We start from the raw sequence: 13,707 nt of genomic DNA, 5'->3' as shown, positions 1-13,707 counted from the left end.
TTCTTCTTATTCCTTCTAATGTCCAGTGTTTTACCTTTTAGGGACTCTATTCACATTCAGATAGTGGGGAGAATGAAAGAAGAAAATAAGTTAATTTTTATAAACATTTTTGGAGCAGGAATTTTCACAATAAGTTTCCCTAAACTCTGTGTGCTTCCTTAAAGACTTTAATATCATAGATGTATATATGCAGTTCTGAGAATCAGGTTCTTTTGTAGGCACAATATCTGTTTCACCCAAATTTTGTTTATGTGGAAAAATATTTACATGGTAGTGAATCTAAATTCCCAGTATTACTGATTTATTTTTCTGACTTTTTTCCTTTGTGAACACTTAACAATGACCAGGAAAAAAAGAGAACTCATGAATTTTATCTTAAATATTTCAACAACTTGGAACCATTTATGTCAAAGTATTTGCACCTTCACTGAAATATAAGCTAAAGTTTCAAATATTTACTGTACTTTTACATCTGAGTCAACCCAGGCTATCTTTCCAGAGCACAGGTTTTTTATTTATTGAGATGCATTTATTGGTGGTACAGATAAACTTGTAAAGGTTGGTTAGGGACGTGGCTGACAAATAATTGAAGTGTTGATTCCATATGTTCGTTACTGAAGATGAGATTATGGTGTGTATATATTTTTTAAGTTTATAAAGTTATAGTAATGAAAACAATCTGATACTGGCATTAGATTATCAAATGCATAAGGTATCAAACAGATTAATGGTGCAGAAAAATAGCTTAACAATAGATCCTATTATATTATAAAAATCTAACAGGATGATGAATTAAAACTCAGCAGAAATTAGATATTCATATTACAAAAAATGAACCTTGATCTGTATCTCAAACCTCAAATAGAAATTAACTTAAAATCGATCATAGACCTAAAAGTAAGACATAAAACTATAAAACCTTTAGAAGAAAACAGAAATCTTTGTGTCCTTGGGTTATGCAAAGAATTCTTAGATACGATACCAAAAGTGATACCATTTTTAAAAAACTGATAAATTGGATTTTCAAACTTAAAAGATTCTGTTCTGAAAGCTTTGTTAAGAGAATGAAAAGGCAAGTCACAGACTTGGAAAGATACTTGTAAATCACATGCTTGCACCAAGAATACTCAAAATGCAACATAATTAATTAATTGTGATAATTACACAACTGTTTGACTATAGTAAAAAAAAACCCAGAGTTACACAGTTTAAGAGGTGAGTTGCATGGTATGTAAATTATATCTCATTAAGCCTTTTATTAAGAAGTGGAGGAAGAATTTGACCACCGAGGGGACAAACTTTTTTCTTAGGATGATGACGCTTGATCCTGGTGGTGATCACGTAATTCTATGCATTTGTCACATTGCACACTAGATGCATGAATTGTACTGCATGTAAATTTGATAATAATTTTTTAAAACTTAAAAAAATTCAATGGAGAAGTTAAGGTTTAAGAAATAAATGGTGCTGGGAAAATTCATTAGCTAGTTAGGAAAAAAATGTTAAGAGGCTAACCTTGCACTATCTACTGAAACAAATTCTGGAAGGATTGAAGAATTAATTCTTTTGTCACAGAAAATAAAAGGAGATATTTATCAAGACTTTGGAGTGGGGAGAACTTTTTTTTTTTTTTTTTTGCGGTACGCAGGCCTCTGACTGTTGTGGCCTCTCCCGTTGTGGAGCACAGGCTCCGGACGCGCAGGCTCAGCGGCCATGGCTCACGGGCCCAGCCGCTCCGCGGCATGTGGGATCCTCCCGGACCGGGGCACAAACCCGTGTCCCCTGCTTCCGCAGGCGGACTCTCAACCACTGCGCCACCAGGGAAGCCCGGGAGAACTTTTTAAATTAGAAAAGATGAAGGAAGTGCTGAATGAAAAGATTTATGGATTTGGTTATATAAAAATGTAGAAATCTGCATATCAGAAAGCCCCCAAAGTAAACAAATTGGGAAAACATATTCAACAAATATGACAGAATAGTGTCTTTACTATGTAAAGAACTCGTACAGATCAGTGAAGAAATCACTTAAACCTAAATTGGTAAAACATGTAATTCCCATTTAATTTTGCAGTTACTATTTTTTATTTTCTCTATTATAGTTGTCATATTATGTTCTGTACATTTTAAAGAAGATTGAAGGAGGAAGAATGTAATCCACTTAATCATATTTCAGAAAGTGTGTCAAATCTATCCCACCTCAACTACAGAAATACAGTTTGGGGTTTTTGGGTTTTTTTTTTTTAATTCTTTATGACTGGTTCTTTTGATTTCATTACTGACCTGTGTCAAGCACACGGCAGTGAAGGCCACGTCCAAGGCCTGCCATATTTGGCCAGTAAAGACAAAATGAGCCCTTTTTAGCTTTAGATGATTTATTACTTACATAGAAAACGAAAAGAAGAGTAGCCAAAGGTGCCAGTTTCCCACGGTTCTTGTTCTACAGACCAGAAAGGTGTCACTGAAACAAAAGAGTCAGATGACCGCAAAGCAGTTGCAGCATACTCTTGCCAAGCAGGGACTTCTAGATTACAACTCAACAGTTTTATAGCATGCACTTTGTCTAATGGGGGCAAGGCAGAAAGCCTCACACCTTCTCAGAACCCAGGAGGTGATGAGAACCCGTCTCCTGTCAGTCTCCCTGACAGATAGGGAAGCGAGTGAGAAGTGTCCTGGTATTGCAAGCCTTCATGCTCTCATGTTTCAGGAAGATCCTAAGGAGGATCTGCCAGACTTACGACAGGCTGCAGTGTAAACCTGGCCTATTTGGATATGTGCAAGGTCACCAGTGTGCCACGGCGGAGCCGTTCCTCTACAACTTGCTGCTTACTGCCCCAATCTGCAGTCACTCATCTCTTCCAATCTACAACGAGACTTGCTTCATTTTCCCCCTTTGCTCTCTATGAAGTAAAGCGTGTGATCCATCTTCATAGAGTTTACTGCCTGTTCTCCTTAGTTCACTACCTTTTCCCAAATTATCTAATATTTTCCACTATGCTACCAGGAATAAGAAGAAAAAGTATGTATATTTCTGTGTAATAAATCACTCCAAAACTTAGTGGCTTAAGCCAACAGCCATTTACTTTCTCATGATTCTGTGCATTGGCTTGTTGCTACCTTGCTGGCTTTGCCTGGGCAAACAGCTGGAGGTCAGCTGGGCTGGAAGGTCCAAGATGGCCTCTGGCACATATCTTGCAGTTGGTGCTGGCTCTCAGTAGGGGCACTTGGTTCTCCAGTAGCCTCTCATCCTCAGTAAGCTAGACTGGCTGCCTCTGTGTCAGTCTCAGGGCAGGATTCCCAGCAGACCAAGGCAGAAGCTTAAGGTCTAGTTTGGAAGTCACACAGCTACACTTCTACCACATTCTTTTGGTCAAAGCAGGAGATGAGACGAGCATAGATTCAAGGGGTGGGGAATAGAATCCTCTTCTTGATAGGATGAGCTGCAAAATGAGAGTGCCCAGGTTTTTCAATCTACAACAGTGCAAAACGTCTAGACCGAGTGCCTTCAAGTGAAGAGGTTCATTAAAACCTAAGCAAAATGTGACTTTACTTTTCATTCAGGTAAGTAAGAATGTCAGTTGACTAAACATCTTCACTTCTGGTCACTGTAATAAAATCACTGTAACACTAACAAGTCAAGAGGATAGAAAATTAAGGAAACTACTAAAAATTGTCATAGGCCCAGAAAATGTTTGCAAGAGGAAGTAGAGGTACTAAGTCTGATTTCTGTAGGCAAACTGACCTGACAAGTGTAGTTTCCAAACCTCAGAGAGTTATGCCAATTTGATTCCGAGCCTCTTTAGTTAATAATAGAATGGAGAACACCCAGCCAAAGGTTTTATTACTTAAAGGGAATTTACAAATTAACTCGTTTAAGTAACCGTTGGTTGGCCAACATTCGCTGGCAAGAGTTTGCATTTTTACCTTCTACCTTGCATAACTGATGAAAGTAAAATGAGATAATTAATGTAATGTGCCTAGTGTAATAACTTGCTTACCTTTGCCTCTAAAATAAAATGATTGCTACTATCATTTTATTCAAGGCTTTACCAAGAACTTGCATTGTTTAATGATAGATGACATTCTATTAGTGTTTCTTAATATATTTTTATGGTCAAATTGGATGCTTGATAAACTTGCCTTAAAAATTTTCCAAGCTAAAATTATCATTGCCATATTCTATGGGGTAAATATTTAGAACCTCTGTTTTCTATTTGTACATATGTTGGAAACTTACCTAACACTATTGCAACAGTCAGCTATTGCTGTGTAACCACAAAAAAATACCCGTGGCATTTAACAAAAGCATTTCTTTTGCTCATGGATCTGTGAACTAGCGGGGGCAGTTCTGCCTCTGCCTGCAGCCCCTGGCTCTGCCTCGTGCTACAAGTCTACCCATAGGCTGGAATAGTTCTTCTCAATGCATTTTTATTCTGAGGCCCAGACTAAAAGGGCAGCTGCTACCTAAAGTAAAGTTCATCTCATGGTGATTGTATACGTACAAGAGGACAAGCAAAAATATGCAGGATCTCTTAAGGTCTAGGTTCAGAATTGGCATCCTGTCACTTTTGCCCAAGCCAGTGGAATAGCTAACTTCGCCTTTAGTAGGAGGAGCTACTGAGTCACAGGGCAAGCTCCAAGTTACAATATGGGATGAAGAGTCGAAGCCAATAATAGAATCTACCACAGTAATGACTATAGAATCTTGGCATGTTGGCAGATACTCCCTAATCTTACTTCCATGAAGAGGCATGTATCCAGGTTAGGCTTCTCATACGTTCTCAATAGGGTAAAAATCCCGTCGTTGGCTGACTGTTGAAGCTTATGATTCTTTCCTCAAATAAGAACATGGGATGTCTGCCTGTTAGTTACCTAACAGAGTATACCTGTGAATTCTGTGCTGCCTCATAACTATAAAATCCCAGTTTGGAAAATCATATTTGCAGAGGATTTCTTAATGGATTATCCATCCCTCAAAATAGGCTAAATTTCATACCTTGAACAAGAGAGGTTACAAAAAAGCTTCTCTGTACAGCATAGCATGTTGGCCTCTTGTAAAATTGCTTTTACTTAACTAAGCTTGGATATTAATCTCTCTGCCTACATTGCAGAAAGTTATAAAGAAATAGCTTATAGACCTAATTATTAGTTAAGGTTGACATTGGTGTGATCTACACATTCCATTTCTCGAATAACCATAGAAGAATTTTCTCTTGGCTCACAGAAACAAGAATTTTCCATACGCCTCCTGACAAACTGGCTTATTTTTATCTTATAGTCACTGTGATGTAGCTGATCATCTTTCCATTTTTATATTGGCCAGTAGGAAGCTCTGATGCAGATTTACAAGCCATCTCTGCTGGAGCACAGAGCCTTATGCATAGTATAGCCATTGTGTGTCATGCTTTAATACATATTAAATCCTTAGAAGTGCTTGGCACATAGAAAGTGCTAAATGTGTCTGCCATTTTTAACATTATTTTATTATTATTATGGATAATAATGGGATAAGTTGGGTAGAATGGGATCCTAATATCTGATCTCCTATATCATTTTGGAATTAAAAGTGCTGAATTTGTCTGTTGCTTTTCAAGACTTTTGTAATCAAATTACCTAATAGGTAAGCAGGCCAAATATCAGATGGGGAAATTTTCTTCTCTCTCTGCTTAACTAATATTTTACTGATTAAGTTTAAGTTTGTACTGTTTGGACCAAAATAAATTTCCACTTCTTGCCAAGAACACTTATAATGAAATAAGCAAAAACTTCAGCAAAGACCAAAATAAATATTATTAAACAGTGGCCAAGAGACTGAACCTCTCTCTAATCATTTGTGGGATGAGGATTGGTGAGGGTAAGAAGTCCAATAAGGAACTCTCTTCTTCACAACAGCTAGTTTTTGACCTAAGCTGGGCCGCCAAAATTTTACTTTGCTCCCTTGTTCTGTGGACTGGGTGGAAGTAACGGGCCAAATCAGTTAGGATTGATAATCTCACTGGCAAAGACACTATTCCCCCAGGATCTCCTGCGGGGAGAACAGACCAGAGTACAGCTTTTGGTCAAAGAAAAGAAGCTGAATTTTTAAAAATTTAAAGAAAAGAATAGAATGTAATATGCAAAAAATATATGAAAAATCTATACTAGAAGAAGACGTCCAAGATAAAATTCTCAGGTAATAAACTGGAAAGATTTTACACCCTAAAATAAATTATAGAGTATATCTACAGTGAGGAATCTGCAAATATTTTATATCCCAATGAAGAGGGTATAGGGAAAAAGCAGTTAAATTAAATTAGGTATTAAAATGTAGGCTAATTTAGTTATCTATATTAAATTGTAGATAAATTAGTTTAAATGTAGATACTTGGTTTTTTAAAGACAAAAATAATACCATGCAAGTTTTGTGGGAAGCAATTTGACAATATCTATAAAAATAACAAATGCCAGTAGGAGGACTTTATTCTGTGTGACATATGTGTGTGTAAAATATGTGTAGAATCATATGTGTATAAAATGATGTATATATGAGATTATTTATTGCAACATTGTTTGTGCTAGTAAACTATTGGCAATGACACGAATTCCCATTTGTTGGAGACCAGCCTAATAAATTATGACAATTCATACACTGCAATATGCAGCCATTAACCAAAATGAGGCAGATATTTGTATAATAATAATCCAAGCTCTCCAAGATGTATTGTAAGGAAGGTATGGAAAAAGGGCTATAGAATTACTGTTCATGTAATAATACTTATTTTTTTTTTTTTTTTTTTAAATCTCTCTAATGGCTCAGTTTATTTTTTTGTCTTTGTTTTTATTTCTTTTTTGCGGTACGCGGGCCTCTCACTGTTGTGGCCTCTCCCGTTGCGGAGCACAGGCTCCGGACGCGCAGGCTCAGCGGCCATGGCTCACGGGCCCAGCCGCTCTGCGGCATGTGGGATCTTCCCGGACCGGGGCACGAACCCGCGTCCCCTGCATCGGCAGGCGGACTCTCAACCACTGTGCCACCAGAGAAGCCCAATAATACTTATTTACATTTACTTGTTTTCATATACACATCTCTGGAAGGATCCACAAGAAAATGACAAAAGTGCTAGCTCCTAGGCAGGACCTGGGTATCAAGTGCAAGGGAGTTTTTCACTGTATACCTCTGAGTTCCTTTTGAAGTTGATGTCATATGCATTTAAATTCATTAAAAATGATATTAAAGAAATAATGAATTCATCTGAAACAACAAGCAACAAAACTGATCAGGTGCAGTCAATCTGTGATATGGAGGACAAGCTTGAGAAAATCATGCAGAATGCTGAGAAAAATGTCAGAGAAACGGTCCAAAGAGGTATGGAACACACATCACAGAGGTTCAACCTATAAATAATCAGTATCATTAAAGTACGTGTATTATGACCCTAATTTTGTAAAGATAAAGCTATATATACAGATAAATTACCTTATATTTGTATGTGTAAATATCTACTTATATGTAATTGTATCATCATCAACAAAAAAACAGCACTTACCATGTACCAGGCACTGTTCCAAGTGCTCTATAAGTACTACTGTTAATCTTCCCAACAACTCTGGGAGGTAAGTAGTTACCCCACCATACAGATGGGATTCCAAGGCACTGAGAGTTCAGCTTCTTGCCCCACAGTCACACAGTAAGTGACAGAGCTAAGATCTGCACCCAAGCAGTTTGATTCCCAAACCTGCCTTCTCAACTGCCAGGTCATAGTGCCTCCCTGTTGTGTAAAGAAAAATGTTTCAGAGATTAAGCAACAGTCAATTAATATCTGGAGAATGAAACTGTTGGGAATTTTTTTTCTATATTAACATGTTTATATCATTTAAATTTTTATAATAAAGTACTACTTTTGTAATTTAGAAAAAAAGTAGCTATAAATTGAAGAGGGAGTATAAACCACTAAGCAACATGAGACTACTCTCCCTAACTCACTCTTATTATCAGAAGTTTTGTAAGAAACCATGTTTTTGGAAGAAATCTACAGAACTCATGACACACTTCCTACAAGTCCAGTTTTTAGGGTTCTCCCTGATGCTTATTGATCTGTTAGCCAGTAAAGTTCTCTGATTGCAGGTAAATAATATCTACTTTGCTCCATGTGGCACTCTCTTAAAACAGAGTATGCCAGGATTCCTTGTCCCTCCAACTTACGGTTGTCCACCTAAATCACTGAGTTCTGGCTCCTACATAGATGTATATAGTTGGACCTTGCTGCTGCTATTCTAATCACCGTGTCAGCTTCAAAACTCTAGCCTGCATAGTATGGTCCTCTCTGTAAGGATTACTGTTTTATGTCTTTCTCATTTCAGTTAAACAATACTGGAGAGAGGAACCAACATGGCAGAGTAGAAGGATTTGCTCTCACTCCCTCTTGCGAGAACACCAGAATCACAACTACCTGCTGGACAGTCATCGACAGGAAGATGCTGGAATTCACCAAAAAAGATACCCCACATCCAAAGACAAAGGAGAAGCCACAATGAGATCGTAGGAGGGGCGCAATCACAGCAAAATCAAATCCCATAACTGCTGGGTGGATGACTCACAAACTGGAGAACACATACCACAGAAGTCCAACCACTGGAGTGAAGGTTCTGAGCCCTATGTCAGGCTTCCCAACCTGGGGTTCCAGCAACGGGAGGAGGAATTCCTAGAGAATCAGACTTTGAAGGCTAGTGGGAATTGATTGCAAGACTTCGACAGGACTGGGGGAAACAGAGACTCCACTCTTGGAGGGCACACACAAAGTAGTGTGCACATCGGGAGCCAGGGGGAGGAGGAGTGACCCCAGGGGAGACTGAACCAGACCTACCTGCTACCGTTGGAGGGTCTCCTGCAGAAGCGGGGGGTGGCTGTGGCTCACCGTGGGGACAAGGACACTGGCAGCAGAAGTTCTGGGAAGTACTCCATGGTGTGAGCCCTCCCAGAGACTGTCATTAGCTCCACCAAAGAGCCCAGGTAGGCTCCAGTGTTTGGTTGCCTCAGACCAAACAACCAACAGCCCCACCCATCAATAGTCAAGTGGATTAAAGTTTTACTGAGCTCTGCCCACCAGAGCAACACTCAGCTCTACCCACCACCACTCCCTCCCATCAGGAAACTTACACAAGCCTCATAGATAGACTCATCCACCAGAGGGCAGACAGCAGAAGCAAGAAGAACTGCAGCCTGTGGAATAAAAACCACATTCACAGAAAGATAGACAAGATGAAAAGGCAGAGGGCTATGTACCAGATGAAGGAACAAGAGAAAACCCCACAAAAACAAATAAATGAAGTGGAGATAGGCAAGCTTCCAGAAAAAGAATTCAGAATAATGATAGTGAAGATGATGAAGGAACTCAGAAAAAGAATGGAGGCAAAGATAGAGAAGATGCAAGAAATGTTTAACAAAGACCTAGAAGAATTAAAGAACAAATAAACAGAGATGAACAATACAATAACTGAAATGAAAACTACACTAGAAGGAATCAATAGCAGAGTAACTGAGGCAGAAGGACGGATAAGTGACCTGGAAGAAAGAATGGTGGAATTCACTGCTGCAGAACAGAATAAAGAAAAAAGAATGAAAAGAAGTGAAGACAGCCTGAGAGACATCTGGGACAACATTAAACGCAACAACATTCGCATTATAGGGGTCCCAGAAGGAGGAGAGAGAGAGAGGAGCCGAGAAAATATTTGAAGAGATTATAGTTGAAAACCTCCCTAACATGGGAAAGGAAATAGCCACCCAAGACCAGGAAGCACAGCGAGTCCCATACAGGATAAACCCAAGGAGAAACACACAGAAACACATAGTAATCAAATAGGCAAAAATTAAAGACAAAGAAAAATTATTAAAAGCAGCAAGGAAAAAATGACAAATAACATACAAGGGAACTCCCATAAGGTTAACAGCTGATTTCTCAGCAGAAACTCTACAAGCCAGAAGGGGTTGCATTATATGCTTAAAGTGATGAAACGGAAAAACCTACAACCAAAATTACTCTACCTGGCAAGGATCTCATTCAGTTTCAATGGAGAAATCAAAAGCTTTACAGACAAGCAAAAGCTAAGAGAATTCAGCACCACCAAACCAGCTCTACAACAAATGCTAAAGGAACTTCTCTAAGTGGGAAACAGAAGAGAAGAAAAGGACCTACAAAAACAAACCCAAAACAATTAAGAAAATGGTCATAGGAACCTACATATCGATAATTACCTTAAACATGAATGGATTAAATGCTCCAACCAAAAGACACAGGCTTGCTGAATGGATACAAAAACAAGACCCATCTATATGCTGTCTACAAGAGACCCACTTCAGACCTAGGGACACATACAGACTGAAAGTGAGGGGATGGAAAAAGATATTCCATGCAAGTGGAAATCAAAAGAAAGCTGGAGTAGATAAAATAGATCAGATAAAATAGACTTTAAAATAAAGAATGTTACAAGAGACAAGGAAGGCACTACATAGTGATCAAGGGATCAACCCAAGAAGAAGATATAACAATTATAAATATATATGAACCAAACCTAGGAGCACCTCAATACATAAGGCAACTGTTGACAGCTATAAAAGAGGAAATCGACAGTAACACAAAAATAGTGGGAGATTTTAACACCTCACTTACACCAATGGACAGATCATCCAAAATGAAAATAAATAAGGAAACAGAAGCTTTAAATGACACAATAGACCAGATAGATTTAATTCATATTTATAGGACATTCCATCCAAAAACAGCAGATTACACACTCTTCTCAAGTGTGCATGGAACATTCTCCAGGATAGATCACATCTTGGGTCACAAATCAAGCCTCAGTAAATTTAAGAAAATTGAAATCATATCAAGCATCTTTTCTGACCACAACACTATGAGATTAGAAACGAATTACAGGGAAAAAAACATAAAAAACACAAACACATGGAGGCTAAACAATACGTTACTAAATAACCAAGAGATCACTGAAGAAATCAAAGAAGAAATCAAAAAATACCTACAGACAAATAACAATGAAAACACAATGATCCAAAACCTATGGGACACAGCAAAAGCAGTTCTAAGAGGGAAGTTTATAGCAATGCAAGCCTACCTCAAGAAACAAGAAATATCTCAAATGAACAATCTAACATTACACCTAAAGGAACTAGAGAAAGAAGAAAAAACAGAACCCAGAGTTAGTAGAAGGAAAGAAATTATCAAGATCAGAGCAGAAATAAATGAAATAGAAACGAAAACAATAGCAAAGATCAATAAAACTAAAAGCTGGTTCTTTGAGAAGATAAACAAAATTGATAAACCATTAGCCAGACCCACCAAGAAAAAGAGGGTGAGGACTCAAATCAATAAAATTAGAAATGAAAAAGGAGAAGTTACAGCAGACACCGCAGAAATAAAAAGCATCCTAAGAGACTACTACAAGCAACACCATGCCAATAACATGGACAACGTGGAAAAAAATGGACAAATCCTTAGAAAGGTATAACCTTCCAAGACTGAACCAGGAGGAAATAGAAAATATGAACAGACCAATCACAAGTAATGAAATTGAAACTGTGATTAAAAATCTTCCAATAAATGAAAGTCCAGGTCCAGATGGCTTCACAGGTGAATTCTATCAAACTTTTAGAGAAGAGCTAACACTCATCCTTCTCAAACTCTCCCAAAAAATTGCAGAGGAAGGAGCACTCCCAAACTCATTCTATGAGCCCACCATCACCCTGATACCAAAACCAGAGAAAGATACTACAAAAAAAGAAAATTACAGACCAATATCACTGATGAATATAGATGCAAAAATCTGCAACAAAATACTGGCAAACAGAATCCAACAACACATTAAAAGGATCATACACCATGATCAAGTGGAATTTATCCCAGGGATGCAATGATTCTTCAATATATGCAAATCAATCAATGTGATATGCCATATTAACAAATTGAAGAATGAAAACCATATGTTCATCTCAATAGATGCAGAAAAAGCTTTTGACAAAATTCAACACCCATTTATGATAAAAGCTCTCCAGAAAGTGGGCATAGAAGGAACGTACCTCAACATAATAAAGGCCATATACAACAAACCCACAGCAAACATCATTCTCAATGGTGAAAAACTGAAAGCATTTCCTCTAAGATCAAGAATGAGACAAGGATGTCCACTCTCGCCACTATTATTCAACATAGTTTTGGAAGTCCTAGCCACAGCAATCAGAGAAGAAAAAGAAATAAGAAGAATACAAATTGGAAAAGAAGTAAAATGTTACTGTTTGCAGATGACATGATACTATACATAGAGAATCCTAAAAATGCCACCAGAGGGGCTTCCCTGGTGGCACAGTGGTTGGGAGTCCACCTGCCAATGCAGGGGACACGGGATCGTGCCCCGTTCCGGAAGGATCCTGTGTGCCGTGGAGCGGCTGGGCCCGTGGGCTGTGGCCGCTGAGCCTGTGTGTCTGGAGCCTGTACTCTGCAACGGGAGAGGCCACAGCAGTGAGAGGCCCGCGTAACGCAAAAAAAAAAAAAAAAAAAAAAATGCCACCAGAAAACTACCAGAGCTAATCAATGAATTTGGTAAAGTTGCAGGATACAAAATTAATGCACAGAAATCTCTTGCATTCCTATACACTAATGAGGAAAAATCTGAAAGAGAAATTAAGGAAACACTCCCATTTACCATTGCAACAAAAAGAATAAAATACCTAGGAATAAACCTACCTAGGGAGACAAAAGACCTGTATGCAGAAAACTATGACACTGATTAAAGAAATTAAAGATGATACCAACAGATGGAGAGATATACCATGTTCTTGGATTGGAAGAATCAATATTGTGAAAATGGCTATACTACCCAAAGCAATCTACAGATTCAATGCAATCCCTATCAAATTACCAATGGCATTTTTTACGGAACTAGAACAAATAATCTTAAAATTTGTATGGAGACACAAAAGACCCCGAATAGCCAAAGCAGTCTTGAGGGAAAAAAACGGAGCAAGAGGAATCAGACTCCCTGACTTCAGACTGTACTACAAAGCTACAATAATCAAGACAATATGGTACTGGCACGAAAACAGAAACATAGATCAATGGAACAAGATAGAAAGCCCAGAGATAAACCCACACACCTGTGGTCAACTAATCTGTGACAAAGCGGGCAAAGATATACAATGCAGAAAAGACAGCCTCTTCAATAAATGGTGCTGGGAAAGCTGGACAGCTACGGGTAGAAGAATGAAATTAGGACACTCCCTAACACTGTACACAAAAATAAACTCAAAATGGATTCGAGACCTAAATGTAAGACTGGACACTATAAAACTCTTAGAGGAAAACATAGGAAGGACACTCTTTGACATAAATCCCAGCAAGATCTTTTTTGATCCACCTCCTAGAGTAATGGAAATAAAAACAAAAATAAGGGCTTCCCTGGTGGCGCAGTGGTTGAGAGTCTGCCTGCTGATGCAGAGGACACGGGTTCGTGCCCCGGTCCGGGAAGATCCCACATGTCGCAGAGCGGCTGGGCCCGTGAGCCATGGCCGTTGACCCTGCGCGTCCAGAGCCTGTGCTCCGCAATGGGAGAAGCCACAACAGTGAGAGGCCCGCGTACCGCAAAAAAAAAAAAAAAAAAAAAAAAAAAATAAGCAAATGGGACCTAATGAAACTTCAAAGCTTTTGCACAGCAAAGAAAACCATA

The 13,707-nt window shown here is 38.5% G+C and overlaps 1 protein-coding gene across 1 annotated transcript in view; it reads left to right on the top strand.

The window, feature by feature from the left end:
* Window positions 1–10,160, top strand: part of BBS12 (Bardet-Biedl syndrome 12) — a 53,476-nt gene extending 43,316 nt beyond the window's left edge. Inside the window, exon 4 of the mRNA XM_032633328.1 lies at window positions 8,335–10,160. Coding sequence (XP_032489219.1) covers window positions 8,335–8,508 — 174 coding nt within the window. The 3' untranslated portion in view covers window positions 8,509–10,160. The remainder of the gene's footprint in view (window positions 1–8,334) is intronic.
* Window positions 10,161–13,707: the final 3,547 nt, after the last annotated feature.

Source organism: Phocoena sinus, chromosome 5 (assembly GCF_008692025.1).
Source record: "Phocoena sinus isolate mPhoSin1 chromosome 5, mPhoSin1.pri, whole genome shotgun sequence".
Classification (NCBI taxonomy): domain Eukaryota; kingdom Metazoa; phylum Chordata; class Mammalia; order Artiodactyla; family Phocoenidae; genus Phocoena; species Phocoena sinus.
Note: the sequence above shows the minus strand (reverse complement) of the source record. Positions and strands in the feature narration are given on the sequence as shown.